Below are 21,594 nucleotides of genomic sequence, written 5' to 3'. Positions count from 1 at the left end.
GGATCGAGGGGCAGCTGTTGAGGAGGAGGCGGCAGTGCTATGGCAACAAGGAAGAAAGAAGATGAGATAATGAGCAGTGGCCTCCCATCGCCTTGCCGTGTCTTCTCATGAGGATGGCCAGGGCAGAAGAATGCACCGAGGGCCATCCATGTAGGCCGGAAGGAAAGCCCCAGCTTGGCCATTCTCCTCTCCAGGGTGATGGAGTCTGACCCTCAGTGCACACTCCTGCCAGAATTGGCTGTCCTCGCGATGAGAATCAGCAGGGCGATGTGAGAGAGGCTGGCGGTAGGAGCCAACAGGCCTCTGCAATGCTGTTCTCCCTAGGAAGGGGAGGGAGTAGGCTAAGGGATGGGGGAGGGGCGAAGTGGGAGAGAGTTGTGGGTGGAGGAGAGGTTTTGCTTCCTCCGCTGCCATCCCGGATGGCAGCGGGTGGCTTAAGGAGGTGGGCAAGGCAGGTCAGGGAGCCAGATTGTCTGGGGAGGGATGAGAGATGGAGAACTAGGGCACAGATATTCTGTGCAGGGCCAGCTAGTGCATAATTAAACAGTGGCATTTGTTGGCCAGAATGTGGGATATCACCACTGGCTTTTAATGTGGATTAGAAAACTAGTCTTCAGTGAGTACAGGTCTGCCAATTTATACTATTCAGCGTTTAAATTACATTGTTTAGATAGTCTCTGCACAGTTTAAATTGAGGTTTAAACTTCAAAGCAGTAGCTGGGGAGCAAACAGTAGAGGTGGGCTGTTTTGCTTGGTGAGTTTCCCAAGAACATCTGGTTGATCACTCTTGGAAAAGGAATATTGGATTGATCCTGCAGGGCTCCTCTTAGGTTTTGTGGGTATATTATTTCTCATGTTAATAGAATCATTTTTTATACACACCTAATTTATACAGCAAATGAATCATTCAAAATCAAAACAAGTAGGACTGTCTGTATTTGGTGCTGTTCCAAAGTTTTGGGGAGAGGGGATTTCCTTAGTTGTTCTGAACTTTGAAGGTGGGATGTATGACATCAGTTTTTGACAGAGGCACATTTCTGGAAGTTGTTTGTTTTTTGCTGGGGTCCTTATTGGTAGTGGTGGAAGAGGTCTCTTTCTTTTACTACTCTACGCTGTGCCTTCACAAGCTGTGATGCCAGAAGTGCTGGAAGTGTTAATAGGTCTTTTCAGCAACAAGCTTCTTCTGGCTGCTATTGTTTTTCAAATGCTAAATGTGCAGGATATTCTACAACATCAGGTTGTTGTATCATTTATTGTTCATTCCAGTTTAAAAAGTGGCACCCCCTTGTGGGGATCTTGGAAATGTACTGCATGTTTGGATTTTCCCCTTTACCTAGGAGTGTGCAGAGTGGTCCCTGCAGGGGAGTGCAGGGTGGTCACTGCAGAATGGAGACTGTTGGCCAAGGACAGTCTGAGATGTATCTATACTCTTTTACTGTTGTTAGCTCTGACCCCCCGCCCCGCCCCTCCAAACTCTTAGCACTGATATTAGGATTAAAAACTAAATGCAGGATCCAGTGCAATTTGGGCTCATTCTGTGTTTCCCTCACAGATGGCATTTCGAATTGGACAGGAGGCAGAATGCCAACACATGTATCTCTTTTTCAGTTAGAGTAACACAAGAGTCATTATGTCCATTCTTTATGTTGATTGTTGGTGCTAGGGCACTGGAGCAAACTGGGCAGTGGGGCAGGAGGGAGTTTCCCCCCTTCCTTAGATCTTTGTGGATGAAGAATTGACTTGTGGATCTGCTCTTTTCTTTTACTAGGCCTGTTTCCACCTGAGGATCAAATGAATATTTCCAGTTTGCTTTTGTTTTGGCCTAGTTCCTTTTCGGCAGGCTGATATGGATTACCTTGATCTAGTAAGGCTCACAGTTAGAAATTCTGAGAACTTCTAGTATACACTGAACCTTTGGGTTAATTCAGTAACTCAGTATATTTGTTGTCCAGAATATAGACACAAATTAATATTAACTTTTAACTTTTTGTACAGAGTGATTTATGCATTAAATTAGATATTTACATCCTGCAAAAATAAAAACATGTCCTCTTAAACATGTTTTAGGATTCACTTGCAAAGCAGTGTTGAACCAGATAGAATTGGATCCTCTTCTACATGGAAGCAACAAGGAAGCACCTGCCAATGTATTTTTGAAGATAATTTGAATTGTTACAGAAAATCATCATGGGAGGAGCTGTGAGTGCAGGAGAAGACAATGATGATTTAATTGATAACTTGAAAGAAGCACAATATATTCGTACCGAAAGAGTGGAGCAAGCCTTCAGAGCTATTGATCGTGGTGATTACTATCTGGAAGGCTATAGGGACAATGCATATAAAGACTTGGCTTGGAAGCATGGAAATATACATTTATCAGCACCTTGCATTTATTCTGAAGTTATGGAAGCATTGAAACTTCAACCGGGATTGTCTTTTCTTAATCTGGGTAGTGGAACCGGCTATTTAAGCACAATGGTGGGATTAATATTAGGTAACTTTATTTGATTTTGTTATCATTAATATATATGTTTGTTTAAAGGCATTATTGCCATCACAGTTTTACAACTATATATGCTTGTGCAGCTCTCAATCAGTCTAGGTTTTAACAGGAGATGATATTGATGATTTCAACCCTATTGTATGACTGATCACAACATCATAAATTAGTATGCAGGCTTTTTTAAAAAATCCCATGCTATTCTAAAGTGCTAGCATCACTTTTAAGTCTTCATTCTGTTCACCTTCATTATTCCAAAAGTGAGAGAGAGATATTTCACTTGATGCCAAACTGCATGTAATATGGGAAATCTGTAATCAAATCTCCCAGTGCTTCTATTTTTAATTAAAAGCAGCTGTGGCCAGGAGAGTTGGATCTGGGCAGTGACACTTGGGGAGCAGAAATGTAATTCTCCCCCACCTTCTATGCTGTGTAGGTTTTCCCTGGTGGGATAAATAGCAGCTTCGGAAGGGTAATTGCGATTGTGGAAAATACTTCCTTTCCCCCAGCATCTTGGCCTTGATCTGATTTTGAGGCTCTCACAACTCTAACCCTAACTGGCTGTAACAAAGAAAATAGAATTGCTTGGGGGTCTCTTCACAAATCTCCCATGTATTTTGTAGTTTAGCCCGAAATAATGTGTTAGAAATATATTGATCCATAGAAGTACTAATGATTACTGGAGTTGTACAATAGTTATGTTAACGTTTGGAAGACAGGAATAAATGTCCACACAGGGTTTTTTTTAATGCATTTAATATATGGTTGTTAAACTCTTCAACAGGATAGTCATGTTGGATGTGATAACATTTGGGGGCGGACCAAGTTGGTGATTAATCTGGATTGTGATCCATTGTATCCATAAGAACTGGGTTTCTGCGCCTGCGCAGGGACCTCCCGGGCTGACTAGCTAGCTCCTCTTTGCGCCCCGCCCGTCTGCACGTGCCTTGCAGCTTCCGTTAGAATCGACGGTTGGGGCACCTCTCCTTCAGTTTTCTCTTGACCGCCAAAGCGCTTACACCTCTTGGCTGTTGCTCCTCAATTATTATCAAAACTTTTGACTGGATATGCGTTGGAGTTCGAGACAAGGCCTCCCTTCTCTGGACTGGTCTATACGCCGGCCACGGAGGTGTTGCGGGAGGAGGTCAAGGTGCTGCTGGAGAAACAGGCGATCACGCGGGTGCAATGGGCGAACAGACTGACCGGCTACTATTCCCGGTATTTTCAGATACCAAAGAGAGACGGTGGAATAAGAGCCATAATGGACCTGAGGGGGCTCAACCTCTTCATTCTGACCAGGAAATTCAGGATGGTGACGCTGCAGGGAATTCTGCCTCTGCTGGTGAACGAACAGTGGGCAGTTACTCTGGATCTCAAGGACGCTTATTTTCATATCGGGATACAGGAGAGTCACCGCAAGTTCCTCCGGTTTACAGTAGGGGCACAGATCTATCAATATGTGGTGCTTCCATTTGGACTTTCTACTGCGCCCAGAGTGTTCACAAAGGTGATGGCGGTGGTTGTAGCCCACCTGCGAACTCAGGGCTTGAGGCTGTATCCGTATTTAGACGATTGGCTCGTGGTGAGCCACGACAGGAGTTTACTGACCCGCCAAGTGCAGATGCTGCTAGCCTTGTTGGAGTGCCTCGGCATCAATGTGAATTGGAAGAAGTCGAGACTCGAACCCATGACTCGAGTGAACTTCATCGGAGCAGTGCTGGACTTGAAATTGGCCAGGGCGTTCTTACCTGCGGAAAGAATTACCCAAATGCACGAACTCATACGTCACTTTCAGAGGACTCCACGGCAGCCAGCGGTTCGAATCCAGCGGATGTTGGGTTTGATGGCATCATGCACCGCAACGGTGTCACACACGCGCCTCCGCATGCGCACATTGCAGCATTGGTTTCTCCACAACTTCCGACCCAATGTGGATGGCCAGAATATGCACTTGACACTACCACAACATGTCCTCGCCAGTCTGGGGTGGTGGCTAGACATGGACAATTTGGGCAAAGGAGTCGAGTTTGTGTCCAAGGAGCCCACCTCCCGGATAACGACAGATGCCTCGATGGCGGGCTGGGGTGCGCATTGCGCCAGCGTATGCGTGCAGGGGACATGGACCCAGTTGCAGAGACTTCAGCATATAAATTACTTGGAGCTATTGGCTGTGTTTCAGGGCCTAAGGGCATTCGAACCTATGATAAGGGGACGGTCAGTACAGCTGGAGTTGGACAACACGACGGCGATTGCCTACCTCAACCATCAAGGGGGGACAGTGTCACTGTCTCTTTGCCTACTTGCGAGAAAAATATGGGACTGGTGCATTCAACATTCAATTCACCCAGTGGCAATACATATAAAGGGTGTAGACAACTGCTTGGCCGACAGGCTCAGCAGGGACATCAGTTTCAACCAAAGACACGAGTGGGAAATCAACCCGATGTATCTCGACAGGGTGTTCGAGATCTGGGGGGTCCCATCGATAGACTTATTTGCCACGGTTGCCAACAAAAAGTGTGCCAATTATTGTTCGCGTGCGGGCATAGGCCAGGGATCCCTGGGGGATGCTTTTCAACGGGCCTGGAAGACGGGGCTGTTATATCTTTTTCCCCCGCTGCCGTTAATGGGCCGTGTGGTTGCGCAGATATTGCGGGACCAAACGAAATGCATACTTCTGGCCCCATGGTGGCCACGCCAGCCGTGGTTTGCCACACTTCTGGGAATGTCTCATTCAGTGTTCCACAAGTTCCCCAGGGCTCCAAACCTGTTGCAAAGAGAACACGGAAAGGTGTTACACCCCGAGGTGCACTCTCTCAAGCTGACCGCTTGGAGAATCAACTATTAAACAACATCTTACTAAACAGTAGGCGTGCGTCGACAAGACGCAGTTATGCCTGCAAGTGGAACCGCTTCAAGAGTTATATGAGGGGGAAGAGTGTCACGCCATTGCGTGCGACCCCTCGGGATGTGCTACGTTACCTGACATCGCTCAAACTGAGTGGATTGGCGAATGTCTCCATTAAGCTGCATTTGGCTGCAATCTCGTCAAAGCACAGGGGATGGGATGGGTCCACGGTTTTCTCCCACCCGGAATGTAAGCGTTTCCTGAAAGGTGTAAATAACCTTTACCCTCCTGTGCGCAGCCCAATGGAGCAGTGGAGTCTGTCTTTAGTACTCTCCGCCCTAACGGAGGCACCCTTTGAGCCACTGGCGACTATTCCGCTAAAGTTTCTGACTTTGAAGGTGGCATTCTTGGTAGCCATTACATCGGCTAAGAGAGTGAGCGAGATGACGGCCCTGCGGATGGATAGACCCTACACTCAATTCTATCCACACAAGGTTGTGATGCGTCTCGATCCGAGATTCCTGCCAAAGGTGGTAACAGATTTCCACTTAAATCAAGACATAGTGCTGCCAACTTTTTTCAGTAGTCCAGAGACAGACTTAGAGAAGGCCCTCCACACGTTGGACGTGCGTAGATCACTCCTATACTATTTGGAGAGAACTCATGGCTTTAGGAAGAGTAAAAAGCTTTTTCTCTCCTTCCGGGGGCGTAGCAAGGGCCGTCCAATCTCTCGCCAGAGACTTGCTCACTGGCTAGTGGAACTGATTTTCCTCGCCTATAAAAGCCAGAAGATAACACCGCCAAAGACGGTTCGGGCTCACTCTACTAGGGCCTACGCAACGTCTGCGGCACATCTGTCAGGCATTAAAATGGCAGATGTCTGCCTGGCGGCGACATGGTCATCGCATCTACCATTCGTGAAGCATTATGCTTTGGATCTGCGGATGGCTAGGGAGGCGAATTTTGGAAGATCAGTGTTGAAACGTGTGTTGGCATAGCTGGGGGTCATCTGCACCCGCCTCCTTATGGGGTAGCTTGCTAAACACCCAGTTCTTATGGATACAATGGATCACAATCCAGATAAACAGGTTGCTTACCTGTAACTTATGATCTGGATGTGATCCGTTGTATTCATAAGTCCCTCCCAGCCGGCCCCGCTGCAGAATGCCTGGACTAGTGGATGCTGGTGTGCGGATCGTCATTTATATGGCGGTCTGCGAGAAATCTGAAGGAGAGGCGCCCCAACCGTCGATTCTAACGGAAGCTGCAAGGCACGTGCAGACGGGCGGGGCGCAAAGAGGAGCTAGCTAGTCAGCCCGGGAGGTCCCTGCGCAGGCGCAGAAACCCAGTTCTTATGAATACAACGGATCACATCCAGATCATAAGTTACAGGTAAGCAACCTGTTTTTTTTTCATGCCTGAGTAAGCAGGAGTAAGACAACTGATTCACTGTTCCTTCTTGTGGGCGGTAAAATGTTTTTTCTGCTTAATCTGGTGTTGATTAGGGCCGCACACCATCAGCACTTCCGTAGATGTTGACTACAACTTTCATCATCCCTGACTATTGTTACACAGCTGGGGACAATGGGAGTTGTAGTCCAACCCTAGAGGGATGTGCAGTCCAGTTCAGCCCTGGAGTTGTGCAGCCTTTGGTGTTGATCATCCATAGAGATGAATTAGCTGCTGGATAAAAGCTTCTATTGGTAAGTATTTATCCAGACTGTTTCAATGGTCTGTAGAGTATTCTGTAACTTTGTACATGTTTGAGTGATTAGACAGCTTTTCCAAGCATCCTGTATAATTTTAGTACAATCATTTTGTAGTAGCAGTGGAAAAGTTTTCAAGGCTGCTTATGGTGGAATAGTTGACATAGTTGTTACCTTCTAAATGCGCTTCCAGAAGCAGCTTCTCTGGCAACTCGGTCACCAACATAGGAATTTCTCAGATTTGAAGTACTTGCTGGTATGGAGGTTTGGACTACAATGGTTGGTTTGGCCATCATCCCATCTGTGCCCTGCTAGTTTGAACAGTGAAAAGCAGAGGCATCAGTCCTCATGTGGCTTTCATGTATTGGAAGCTCTTACTGAGAGCTGACATTTGCAAATGCTTTCTCCCAGAAGTGCCCTAACAGGATAGAGCCTTCTTCAAAGAGTAAATGTCTTGGAATTATGGAGACAGTGCTGCCAGTAGGAATATTTTGAGCAGTTCATTTATTGACAATCAGTCTAAATTGCTTCATCTAAATTGTTTCACCTAAAAGGAAATTCCTAAATATGTATTTTTCCTAAGTGTTGCTTTGTCAAAGAATCAGGTACTGTATTTATATTCTTTTGATTTTATGGTGCAGTGCTTGGGAGACAATATACACAAGATACCTCTTTCCCCTTACATTCAGACCCATGTAGATAGCAGGAATATGAAGTGAACTGTTCATGGATGCAGTCACAGTAATAGTCATGATTTTAGTTCTGGAGAAAGTGCTGTTGTGGCCGTGGAAATAACTACTGGCTATATTTCTTTGAATCTATCTATGTGGTCGCTAAGAGTTGACACCGACTTGACAGCAATCAGTCAATCAATCAATCAATCAATCAATCAATATCTCTTTACTGCTTGATACATATATTTATTTCTCCACACTGTTACAAATACACACATAATAGCACATGGGGGGGGGGCATAACGTGGAGAAGGTAATGTAGGAGCAGACTCAACCATTATACCATCTGCAAAGAAAAAAAGTTGTCTTGTTCACTGTTTTTTGTTGAGTGGGAGGCAGTCATCTCAAGATATTCTATAGAAGCACACTGATTTTGCAACAGCAGCTTAAGAATAGTGACAGATGAAATAATTTTAAAAATGCAACCCACACACAGAGTGCAACTTTTGAGTTGACAGCCATTTCTTACCCTGTCCCCAACATGATCTTACCCTGTCCCCAACATGACCCCAACAGGGCTATAGGCCACCTCTGGCCTCAAAGGAAGGATGCCTCTGAGTACCAGTTGCAGGGGAGTAACAGCAGGAGAGAGGGCATGCCCTCAACCCCTGCTTGTAGGCTTCCAGCGGCATCTGGTGGGCCACTGTGTGAAACAGGATTCTGGACTAGGTGGGCCTTGGGCCTGATCCAGCAGGGCTGTTCTTATCCTATAGCCCAATCCCAACATGATCTTATATAGGCTTCAGTTAGCACTGAACTATTTCCCCAACTCTGCCATTTATTCATAGACTGCAAAGTTGGAGTGTGTGAACAGGCATGAATTGTCTGGCAGTGATTGTACTTTCCACTGCTGGTGTATGTCATTTTTGTACCTAGAATATATCAGAGAAAGCAGAAGACATTTTGCTGTACATTTTTCACGGTTCATGATGACACTACATTGTATGACGGAAAATAGTGTCCACCAGAATTGGGGTGTGCAGGTGACAGAAGGACAACCCCAAACAGATGGTTGTGATGTCAAAATGTGTGTGTGTGGGATGGTTAGCTTAAAAAAAAATAAATCAAAAAATCTGTTGCCCTATCCAAGCCCCACCCCCCACATTTTAAGCTAGAAAGGTGTTACAGATAACTTCTTGGGTCAGCTTAAAGTTTAATATAATCTTATCTCCTCTCCCGTTATTTCTTGTCTGGCAGGAGTTTCCACCTTGCACCTTCTATGTGTCGGAGCTATAGCACCTAGATCCTTAAAGCAGAGGTGCAAATGGGGAAAGCTTGATGAGCAACTCCTCAATTTTTACTTTTGAGGGAGGAGAAAAATATGTTTTGAGGATTGAAAATTAGGTTTGGTGGAGGGGAGTTTAATAAAATGTGGGGAGCGACTCCTCAAATACTTAGGGAGAAATCTGCACTCCTGCCTGACAGAGCTCCTTACAACTAATCCTTCACCCTGGGTCCACTGGATAACTATCCACTTGCCTTAACATAAACCCTTCTTTTTGATCCCTACTAAACCATGAAAAGCTGAAGCACCTGTACCAAATGTCCCAAATGCTTCCTTAGAATTGCTTAGCATTTACACCAGACCTAAACTTTGTACATATTGGTTTACTGAGGAGATTTACATTCCTGCTGATTTTTAAATTACAGGCCCTTTTGGAATAAATCATGGAATAGAACTTCATCCAGATGTGGTGGAATATGCCAAGGAAAAACTGGAGAGCTTCATAAAATATAGTGATAGTTTTGATAAGTAAGTATATTGTCTGCTTGGTTCATTTTATGTATGTATGTATGTATGTATGTATGTATGTATTTATTTATTTATTTATTTGTCATAAAATTGTGTTTCAAGATAAAACATGAATGTTTTTTTTTCTTAAATATTAGTGTAACCATAGTAAAACATTTGCAATACTGTTTTAAAATGAGAAGCTCTAAGAAGACATGGAGATGGATGACTGTACTTGGAACTGTGTATGTTCCATTGGAATGAGTGGAAGTTTTACTGCAATTGCATTATCTATAATCTTGGGCTATCTTTCATGGCTTTATATCTTTGTACTGATGCAAGTATATGTACCTTAGCCTTGTGGTTTGTGGTTGTTGATTCTCCCACAACATCTTTCCCTATCCCAATTGGAGTGTGCAGTTCTACATGTAGGGAGGATGGACACTAGATCATTCCTTTGTACAAAAAGATAAGAACTGAAGCACTGTGTTTACTAATTCTATATTGACCATTAATTAGCTTTTATGGAATAAAAGTATGCTTTAAATAGTAGTCTATGCTGTTATCCTTTTTATATTTTTGGTAATTTGTTAAATAATCTGTTGAAATGAAAAGGGCCTGAACTATATGTGATTCAGCTATTGTGTATTAGGGAGCAGTTAGCAGCATAACTGTTTCAGAATATCTGAATATGTATGTCAGGTATATGATAATTGGTGCAATCTGTGTGGGTACTGCATTAGCATTTTCCTACATCATTTTTCTTAGACATAACATGAAACTTTTAGGGAAAGGCAATGAGAATAATTATTTTTCACATTGAATGCCACCTAGAACACTTCTACTTCCTGCCATGTTAGAGCTGGAGCAACAGAAATCACATTCTTACTATTCCCATTAACATCAGTGGGAATGATTCCAAAGTAGTCTTTTCAGGATTCCAACTAATCTCTAACTGAAAACTAGGCATAGAAGAGCACTTTTATTTCCAGGTCTCTAAATTGCCAGCATATGCTGAACTGAGATGAATTTTTTATATTCTGGAACAAGTTAATATGATTTATGTGTGAAGGAAACCATAATTCTCCTTGAGAATGATGCCATCCATAGATTCTCATTTTTTCATCTATGTAAAAATTGTCTGCACCCCCTAAAATGCATGAGTCTTTCCCAGGGACATGTACTGTTAACATTACTTATAGTCCATGTTTCTGCCAATAGACTTTCAAGGTGGCTTTATACCAAATGACAGTACATAGACAGTGGTCAGCTTCCAGACTAGCTAGTTATGGCCTAAGCACCATTGAAATCAATGAAACAAGTTTGTCATGATTAACTTGAGTCTCATTAATTTCAGTAGGCCTTAGTTGTGACTAATATTTAATACATTCTAAAGATGATCTCATTTCATGTCCTCCAAAGTCAATGTACACAACAAAAACAGCACCATTTAAAAGAGCAGATGATCACAAACACTCATCATTCAAAGCCTCGGTAAAGAGCAAGTTTTTCAGCTGCAGTGAGAAACTGAAAGGAGTGGGAGGATACAAACATCTCTGGAGAAGGGCATTCCAGAGCTTAGAGGCAATTGCTAAAAAGGCCCTATCCTTCATACATGGCAAACAAGTGTCGGCACGTGGAGCATGGCCCCTTCATGTCATGGTCAGATTCTGCTGGGACAGATTGTCTTTCAGATATCTAGGGCCCAAACTCTTTAGAGTTTTAGAAGTTGAAACCAATACCTTGGATTGGATTGAATTGGAATAGTCTGGATGCTGCTCATTCCCAGCAGTAAAACCAATATGCTAAGACACAAATAAAGCAGTTTAGTTTGGGAAACACCTATATCAGGCAGCAGCGATATAGGAAGATGCTGAAAGGCATTATCTCATACAGTGCAGGAAGAGGCAATGGTAAACCGCTCCTGTATTCTACCAAAGAAAACCACAGGGCTCTGTGGGTGCCAGGAGTCAAAATTGACTTGATGGCACACTTTACCTTTACTTTTAGTTTATTATATTTATACCCTACTTTTCAGCCTAAGTTAGCTTCCAAAGTGGCTTACAATTAAAATCCACACCAAGTTATAATATGGATACATAAATCTGTCAGTTTCTTCTGGTCCCTGGCAGGGAAGGGGCAGAAGGAACAACAGATGAACTGTGGGCTGGTCACATTAAAAATTGTGGAGAACAATGAAATTGGTACAAGTTAAAAGCTTCAATAAACAAAATGGGTTTTCCTGACTTTTTGTAAAGTTAAAAGAGGGAGGAAAACAGGTTAGCATTCCTAAGAAGGAAGGTCCATAGTTCAAATATCACTACAGAGGTCTTCTCCATATATCCGTATTTGCAGTAATAGAAACAAGGGGATCTGGATCGCGATCGATTGCACTCATAAGAGTGGGTTCTGTGCCTGCCCAGGACCATTCGGGCAGAATTGACTAATTCCTCGAAGCGCTTAGCCCTGCCCCCTGCATGTGGTGCACTTCCTTAGTTTGGGCGGGCTAGCGCTCTCTCCTTAGTCCCTTTCTGACCTCCATTGTGTTGGCAACTCAAACAGTGAGCTCCTCAGTTGGAGCATTTTTCCTGTGGAAAAGGAAGAGACAATACCTTATTTTACTCCTCTGACTCGGACTGGACTTTACTATTCTTTAGTTAATTGTTTATAATAATAATTTTAAAACACAATGGACAAACAGATGGATTCTTTCAGCAACAACTGGAACTGACGGACGAACTTCGATGGCACTGCCTCAGAACGGACTCCTGACTCTGGCTTGTAAGTACATTATCTCCCCATCATTTCCATCCTCATGGAAAAGAAGAAAACTTTCAAACATATCTGCTGTAATGCTAAGCTTCCTCCAGCGGATGACCAGGAGCTCTGTCTCCTGTGACTTGGGGAAGAGCATAACACATCTACCTGCAAAATATACTTGACTTTCTCTCACCAAATGCAGAAAAATAGAGCGCTATGCCTTTGTGCCGCGCTGTATGACAAGGTACTCCATCCCGGCATGCCAAGGCTCGATTCGCCTGCCAATGTGCTGGTTCCTTTGACACCGATCACAGCATTGATGTCGAGGTCAACGACCGTGGAGGTGGTAGAAAATCTCGACTCGGAATGCCACACAGAATCTGGCACTCCTTTTAATACTCCAAAACTGCCTTTGGAATTGACATACTGTAAACATCACAAGTCTCAACACCATGAGCAGGACACCGAAGGAGTGCCTCCTTCAAAGAAACATTGGGATAAGGGCACTAAACCTCGGCATGAAGAGCTTGCGATCGTTTCTGTCGACACCGTCTCTTACTTGCCTTCAGTCAGCACATGGTCTTTCTCCAGTTCAACCTTTGATGTCAACCTCAAAACCGACCTCAACATTGTGGGCATCCTTCGACTCTGATGATGATGCCGACTTTGATGTTTGGCACCATGACTGATTGCTGTCTCCTGCCAAGACGCCATTGCAATCTCACTCTCCAGCATCCCAGCTGCAAAGGGTGAGGGGGCACTCTTCAACCTTGCTGGTTGTTTTCGATGCCGATGGTGAGGATCTGGATGCTGGCTTGGGTCCTGGTGATGCTCAGCATCTTCTGAATATGCTCGATTCCAACAAAAGCTTTCTGTCGGCCTCAATATTTTATGGGTTCTTTAGCCATGGCCTCGATGCTGATGATGACGTTTTGGCTCTATCAGTGCTGAAAACACCTGGAATGTCACCAGCTGCACCCCTACAGTCAGCTCATTCGACACCTTCAGCCTTTCAAGCTCCCTTCTCACTATCGACACATGTCTCTGCTATTTACACCAATGATCCACATCCCTGGAGGGCAGCGAGGGATTATGTTTTCAGTCTGGGCTTTGTTCAGGAAGGGGTCAGGGCAATGCTCCTCTGTCAACTCAACCTCCTCCAGATCTCCCACAGGACAATCATGACTATAGGCCCTGGAAGCTCTGGCATCAGGCTTAGTCTGTTATGGTACCCATAGCCACCCAGGTAACCCCCCCTTGAGGATTCAATAACTGTTCCTATGGTGGTTTCAATGGCCACTCAGGTCACTCCTTCCAGGTGGGATCCCCTGGCAGTACCTCCCTATACGGTCCACCTTGCTTCTATTTCTGTGCAGACTGTAGGAGCCCCAAAAGCTCTTCCACTGAAGAGTCAGCCTACTCAAAAAGTGACTTGGACACCACCTCTTCTATGACACAGACTGGCCCAAAGAAGAATTGGGACCTACCCCATCAGCTTCGAGGACCATCACACTTACGGACTATGACTCTGATTCTTCTATGTCCGGGTCCTCCAATTCTTCAAAGCACCCAGATGACCCTCCTGTCAAGGTGATTCTCAAGGAGGACTTCTCCCCAAATGAGGAGATGTGTTCCTATCACTGTCAGATCAGTGACATGGCTGAGCAACTGAGTTTATAGCTCAAGAAGCCAACGCAAGTCATGGACAATCCAGTATATAGGTTTTTCAATTCAATGGCTACCACACAACCTGTTTACCTTCCTGTGCTCCCAGTGATTACCAAAGCTGCTAAGTCTGCATGGGAGATTCTCCAGACTTCTGCCTCCACCTCCAAATGCCCAGAGAACTTGTACAGGATCCAGGAGAAAGAGAACAATTTTCTGCTGGAACATCCATCTCCCAATTCTTCAGTTGTGGACTGTCCTTCTCCTCCCAAGATAAGGAGGGTCACAAGTTAGACATAATGGGTCTCAAGATTTACTCAGCCTCTTGTCTTGCAGTCAAAATTGCAAACTACACTGCGTGTTTTGCCAAATACTCCCACTCTCTGTGGGATTATCACTTTAATGAACAAGCTGATTTGTCTCCAGAAGAATTATTGGTTAAGTTTAATTATATTAATGCCTCAGTCACCCCCCTTACTAGGCAACAATTGAGCAATGCCAAACACCTGTCAGAAACCAGGTTGCACGCTTTGGTGACTGCGATCTCCCTGCAGAGGCATGAGTGGCTGCAGTCCACTGCTCTCCAACTAGACATGAAGGACAGTGTGGAGAATTTACCTTTTGATAGGAAGGGTCTTTTCTGTGAATCCACAGACTCCACCATGGAGTGCATCAAAATAATCCAGATTCATGGCAAAAATGTTCATCGTGTCTTCCCAAAATTACGCTTCCAAGTACTGTGCTTGGCAGACAACAGTATTCTTGCAAGCAATTGGAGAAGGACTACCATAAGCCTTATCAACACTTCAATAGGAAACCTTTCAATCAAAAACCAAGGAATTCTCAAGGCCCACACCTGAAAGCTACCGACTCAGGGAAACAGCATCTTTGATTGCATGGCCTGTCCTCTGGAGCAGCCTTTCCAAGAGCTCCTGATACCAACTTTCACCATCTTAGCCACCCCCAACATCAGGCTGGCAAGTCATACCTTAGCATGGCACAACATAACTTTGCATACTCTAGATGGGCTATGTGATAGAATTCACAACTCTACCATTGTTCAATGGGATCAAGTACACACCAGCATCTCCACTGCTGATGGAGGAAGTTCAGGCTCTCTTGGACAAGGAGGCGATCTCACAGGTTCAATGGGCAGTCCAGTGGCAGAGCTTTTACTTCCAGGTCTCCAAGCAGGAAGGAGGCCTATGGCCAATCATGGACCTGCAGTTGCTGAACCATCACATGGATGTGTGTTTCGTATGATGACATTGCAGAGCTCCTTCCTCTCCTTCACAGGGAGGAATGGTTCTCAACGTTGGATCTCTGAGATGCACACTTCCACATCGGGATCCAGCATAGCCACAGGCAGTAGATCAGGTTCATGGTGGGGCACCAGATATATCAGTATAACATCTTGCCGTTTGGTTTGACTACGATGCCCCATTTATTTGCAAAGTACATGGCCGTGATTATAGACACCTACAGTCGCAGGGGTTGATGATCTTTCCATACCTTGACTGGCGTTTGGCAAGCAGGTAGGCAGAAAAGTTAGCTTTGCAGGTCTCGACAGTCCTGAATCTGCTCGAGTATCTGGGTGTCCAGGTCACTTGGATGAAATCCAGACTACAGCCAGTGAAGAAGATAGATTACATTGGGGCCATCCTCGATGCAGAATCGCAATGGGCTTTTCTGCCCAAGGAGCGCTTCTTGTGCATCAAGGCCAAGATAGCTGCCTTTGTGGCACAACCTATTCAGAGAGCGCACGAAGTGCAGGAACTGCTGGGGCTCGTGATGTCATATACCTCCTCTGTACACTGTGCTAAACTATGACATCTTCAAACTGGTTTCTCTCAGTTTTCCAGCCAAATGTGGACAGTGTGCACAAGCAGCTGACTGTTCTTCATACAGTCTTGCTTTCCCTCTAGTGGTGGATGAAGGAAGCCAACCTGCTGTCTGGAGTCCCCTTCCAAGTTCCTCAACTGAATGCCTGGGTCACAACAGATGCTTCCCTACAGGACTGGGGATCCCACTGTTGGGATCTCCAAGCACAAGGATTGTGGTCTCCGCTCCAGCACCAGCTGCATATAACCCTTTTGGAACTAGTCTTTCAGGCACTAAAGTTCTTCCTGGACAATACCATGATGGCTGTGTACTTAAACCTCCAGGAAGGAACAGTATCCCCGCTCCCTTTGCATGCTGTGCCTACAGATCTGGAATTGGGCAATAGTGCAACATGTGACTTTGACCGCGATTCACATCAAAGGTATAGAGAACACTAGCAGACCACCTCAGTAGATCACAAATCTATCTCCAATAGCACGAATGAGGCGTCGGTCTGCCGTATCTCCAAGTGTTGTTCAATGCTTGAGGGACCCTGAATATTGACCTGTTTACAATGTCAGAAAGCAAAAAGTGCTCCCAATATTGCTCAAGGGCCGGAATCAGCCACAACTCCAGAGGGGATGCCTTCCAGTTTAACTGGGGTCGAAAATTTCCATACATCTTTCCCCCTTACACTCTACAGTTCTGGTGAAAAAGAGTTCTGGTGAAAATCCTGCAGGAGTCTGCGAACTGCATATAGGCTGGTGAGCAACATCCATTCAATGACAGAAAAAATGGGTGTACACGCAGAAGGACGACTTCCTGCCTCAGGCTGCTACTTCTCACCAGGCCTTTTTGTACCTCACAAACCTAAAGCAGCAGAAGCTGGCCAATGTTTCCATCAAAGTCCATTTGGCCGCCATTTCTGCTTGCCATCCCGGATGGGACGGAAAGACAGTTTTCTCACATCCACAATTAAAGAGGTTCCTTAAAGGTCTAAACAACTTCTACCCGCCTATCCAGCGACCTACCAAACAGAGGAGTCTATCCCTGGTTCTATCAACTTTAACAAATTGTCCATTCGAGCCCTTGGTGACGGCTTTTCCTAAACTCATGGTGCTAAAGACGGCCTTTCTGTTGGCCGTAACGTTGGCCCAGCAGGTGAGCAAATTAAACACCCTTCGCATTGATATCCCCTACGCTAAATTTCATGAAGACAAGGTGGTCCCTTGCTTGGACCCAGAGTTTAGGCCTAAAGTGCTTATGGACTTCCACATCAACAGTGACATTGTCTTGCATACCTTCTTCTGAAATCCCACAATGGCTCTGGAATGGTCACTGCATTACTTACATGTGCAGCATACTCTCCTATTCTACTTGAATCTGCCCAAGCCCCATAGGAATACAAAATGACTTTTTGTGGGTTATAAGGGGAAAATGAAAGGTTGCCAAATCTCTAGACAAAGACCAGCCCACTGGATTGTGGAACTCATTATCTTGGCATACAAACTCCAAAAGGTGGAGCCCCCAAAGGCCACATGGGCTCACTCTACCAGGGCTTATGCTACCTCTGCCACCCATAGGGTTGGCATTAAGCTCAAGGACATCTGTACAGCAGCATCTTGGTCCTCTGAGCATACCTTTGTTAATCACTATGCCTTGGACCTCCACTCTGCAGCTCATGCCAATTTTGGGAGGGTGTGTTGAAAAGGGTCTTACATTAGCATACTACACTCACCTCCACACTGACAGCTAATTAGTCACCCACTCTTATGAGTGCAATGGATCACGATCCAGATAAACAGGTTGCTCACCTGTAACTATTGATCTGGAAGTGATCTGTTGCAGTTATAAGACCCTCCCACCAGCCCTGCTGCAGTATGCAAAGTGACAATGCGTATGTTTACAGAGTATAAAGTGCTACTTACCTTGTCAAACTGAACTGGATCTGTACAGTGATTGAATCCAAATGTCAGTCCTTCAGGAACTGAGGAGAAAACGCTAGCTTGCCCAGACTAAGGAAGTGTACCATATGTGAGGGACAGGGCCAGGGGCATAGCAAGGTTGGAGTGGGCCCAGAGACAAGATTTCAAAATGGGCCCCCGCTCACTGAAGCTCAGCTCATGAAGTAAAGAAATCTTAAATGAGGCTGAATAGTGGTAACAAAAAGCATAGTAGAATTTATTTATATAAAATATCTATGTGCCATACTAGAACATCATCCTAAATTATTTTTTAAAAGGTTTTGTAAATTGTGGATGATGCAAGTCATTTAATGGTACTAGAGAAAGACATGGTGTTCTGGTAGCTCCAGGTCTTAACACTCACATCAATTTTGGAGGATGAAAAGAAGCCCGGGTGGGTGCACGGCTGGGGGAGTCAGTTATGTGACATGTCTCTGCCCCCCCAAGGCAGTGGGCCCCCAGACAACTGTCTTCCCTTGCCGTATTATAGTTATGCCCCTGGGCAGAGCTAAGTGCTTTAAAGAGCTAGTCAGTTCTGCCCAATGTCCCATGCAGGTGCAGAACCCACTCTTATGACTGCAATGGATCACTTCCAGATCAGTAGTTACAGGTGAGCAACCTGTGTTTACCACAGTGTATGTGATAGTAGACATGTTCCAGTCCTCCAGGAAGCAGCTGGTTAAGCAGCTGAAGCTGGTAGAAAGCATTTCTGCCTTGGTCTTCCACATATTTATCTACGAATATTCCCTGTCTGCAAATTGGATCTTTCAGAGGGATGTGATGGTTAGCTACTCCTGTCATCAACATCTGTCTGATGTGGTTTCAGTTTCTGTTAGCTGACCCCCAGCCCAGATACCTGTTCAGGGACCTCTGTATTGCCCCTGGATCAGAGGAGAAGAAAACATAGTGCTTGCTATAATTGGCATACTAATGACACCAAATATCTCTATGATCCTTCTCCATTACATTACCACGTCCACTCGTCCACAACCAACTTGTATTAGGGAGATCTCAGAAGCTGTTGTAAGGTTTTGGGGAAAACTAGATGGCTCTGGGCAGTACACAGAGCAAGTCCAGGGACTTGTAGTTAGCCCATTTTGGGGAGACCTCAGCCTCAGTGGAAGTTACCAAGGGTGGGGTGGAAGGACTGAGTTGGCAGAATTCTAATGCATTAAAATGTACCCTAAGGCAGTTCCAGGAGAAGGGTCGCCAGGATCATCTGACCAGAACTTTAGCATTAATGATATGTGGTCCCACATGACAGGGATGTACACACGGTCCTTTCTTCTGAGCATGAACAAAGTGCAGCACACACACAGGAGGACATGTGCTAAAGGGGGCAAAGAGGTGGCTATAGGGTTGAGACTGCCTTGGTCGGCCTGGAAGATGATCTCCAACTCTGTATTGACAGGGAGTTTGGTGCCTGAGGGCATAGCCAGTAGGGATGTGCAAACAGGTTCGATGTTGTTGTTGTTATTATTATTATTATTATTACATTTGTATCCCGCTCTTTCTCCAAGGAGCCCAGAGCGGTGTACTACATACTTAAGTTTCTCTTTCACAACAGCCCTGTGAAGTAGATTAGGCTGAGAGAGAAGTGACTGGCCCAGAGTCACCCAGCTAGTATCATGGCTGAATGGGGATTTGAACTCGGGTCTCCCCGCTCCTAGTCCAGCACTCTAACCACTACAGCACGCTGGCTCCCTGTTGACCAGGTTCAGTGTCGAACCGGTTGGGTTCAACAGTTTGGGGTTGAACTGAACCACCCCCTCTTTGGTCCAACCCTGGACTGAACCACACAGCCTCTCACCAGCCATTCAGGGGATTCACGAGTAATTTTTTTAAAAGTATTTATTCTCTCTGGGGGGCTTCTCCATGGCTGCAGGGGGTCCATCCATGAAGGTTCCCCTCTCTCAACTTCCTAGTGCCCCAAATCACCCAGTTCAGGCATTCTTCAACCCTTTCTGGGCCTTTTCCCCCTTGAGGTGGCCATTTTGGAGGCTGCCATGCATCTGCAATGGGCCTCTGCATGGTCTGGGTCATGACCTGACCATGCAGGGGCCTATTGCGGGGGCCTCCAAAATGGCCAATGTGAGGTGAGGGAAGCCCGAAGAATGCATGAATTGGGTAATTTTGGGCATGAGAAAGGCTGATGCGGGGGACCTCCGTGGACACCCCCTGCAGCCTTGGAGAAGCCCCCCCCCGAGGGCGTAAGTACTAAAAAAGGGGGGGACTACTCGCGAATCCCCCCAAACTGAACCCAGCAAGGGTTCAATTGGGGCAAAACCAAACTGGCCTGCTCCAGTTCGGACTCAAACTGAACCAGACCTGCTGGCTTTGTGTACACCACCAATAGCCAGGTTAATATTCCTGAAAATAATCTATTTATTTATTTTATTATCAATCATATTTATCTCAAAGAGACCATATTACGCCTGTACTAAAAGAGTTACCCTGGCTACTGATAATTTTACGGGCAGCATACAAGGTCCTAGATATAACCTATAAAGCCCTAAACAATTTAGGCCCTGGGTATCTAAGAGAACATCATATTCTCCAGAGCCCCATCCAAAATGAGATCATCTAGAGAGATCATCCAGAGAGGTTTGCCTGCAGCTGCCACCAGCTCGGCTGGTGGCTACGTGGAGACAAGCCTTCTTTGTTGCAACATTCTGGAATGCACTCCCTGCTGAGATGAGAGCCTCCCCATCTCTGACAACTTTTAAAAAGTCATTGAAGATTTTCCTTTTCACCCAAGTTTTTAATTTAATTGTGGCTTTAAATTGTTTTAAGTTTTTTACTTGTGTGTTTTGGCTGTGTTTGTTGCGGTAAGCCACTCAAAAAAGAAGTTTGAAGCCGCATATAAATTTGATAGATAAATAAATTAACCACCTGATATGTGTATCTCTAAGTGGTGCATACAATTAAAACACAACAAATATAAAACAGTAAAAACAAAACAATTTCACAAGATAAAAACAGTTTTCAAAATTCATTTAAGTGAAACGCCTGAGAAAATAGGTGTTTCTTGAGGAACTTTGAAAAAGCATTCAGAGTTGGAGATGCTCTTATTTCGACAGGGAGCATATTCCAAAGACGCGGAGCAGCCACAGAGAAGGACTGGTCCCTAGCTGCCACCAAATGAGCTGGTGGCAACTATAACTGGACTTCCCCAGATGATCTTAATAGGCAACAGTGTTCATGATAAAGGCACTCTCTTACATACACTGTACACAAGCCGTTGATAAATTTATATATAATAACCAGCACTTTGTAGTTCACTCAGAAACCTATCAGCAGCCAGTGTAGTTCTTTTAAAATCAGTGTTATATGGTCCCTTCGGGTTGTCTCAAAGACCAGTCTGGCTCCTGCATTCTGTACCGATTGTAGTTTCCAATTGTAGTACAAAGGCATCCCCATGTAGAGATCATTACAGTAGTCAAGCCCAGAGGTCACCAGTATCTCACTTGTATTCCTAGCCTAGAAGTATCAGGTGGACGATGATGTTCAAAGCTGTTGAGTGTAGAACAAGTTCTGGTAAGAACCGTTCTGCCTACTTTCAATTCGCTATAATCTTAATTTATTATTACCATCCTCACAGGTTAACCCACCAGCCTTAAATGTTCACACATCCGCCATCTTGAATTAAGATGGATGACATCATCAAAAACTATGCCATTGAGATGTCCCTATGTGTCACTCACTACAACTGTACTAAATTTGGTTCAAATCGGTTCGATAGTTCACAAGTTAGCCCACTTGCACCTCAAACGTGTATGTGTCCACCATCTTGAATTGGGCTCTCGATAACATCATCACAAATGACGTTGTTGAGGAATCCCTATGTGTCACTACATCAGTGCC

The 21,594-nt window shown here is 45.0% G+C and overlaps 1 protein-coding gene across 15 annotated transcripts in view; it reads left to right on the top strand.

Annotated features, from left to right (window-relative positions):
• Window positions 1-21,594, top strand: part of PCMTD1 (protein-L-isoaspartate (D-aspartate) O-methyltransferase domain containing 1) — a 74,668-nt gene that overhangs the window by 31,899 nt on the left and 21,175 nt on the right. For 12 of the 15 annotated variants that reach the window (XM_053245765.1, XM_053245771.1, XM_053245761.1 and 9 more), the window contains 2 exons: window positions 2,068-2,494; window positions 9,439-9,541. In XM_053245765.1, coding sequence (XP_053101740.1) covers window positions 2,188-2,494; window positions 9,439-9,541 — 410 coding nt within the window. In that variant the 5' untranslated portion in view covers window positions 2,068-2,187. Of the gene's footprint in view, window positions 1-1,768; window positions 1,865-2,067; window positions 2,495-3,552; window positions 7,052-9,438; window positions 9,542-21,594 lie in introns of those variants that run through there. The other 3 variants (XM_053245772.1, XM_053245773.1, XR_008306169.1) reach the window with 2 other exon arrangements.

This window comes from Hemicordylus capensis, chromosome 4 (genome assembly GCF_027244095.1).
Source record: "Hemicordylus capensis ecotype Gifberg chromosome 4, rHemCap1.1.pri, whole genome shotgun sequence".
NCBI lineage: Eukaryota > Metazoa > Chordata > Lepidosauria > Squamata > Cordylidae > Hemicordylus > Hemicordylus capensis.
Note: the sequence above shows the minus strand (reverse complement) of the source record. Positions and strands in the feature narration are given on the sequence as shown.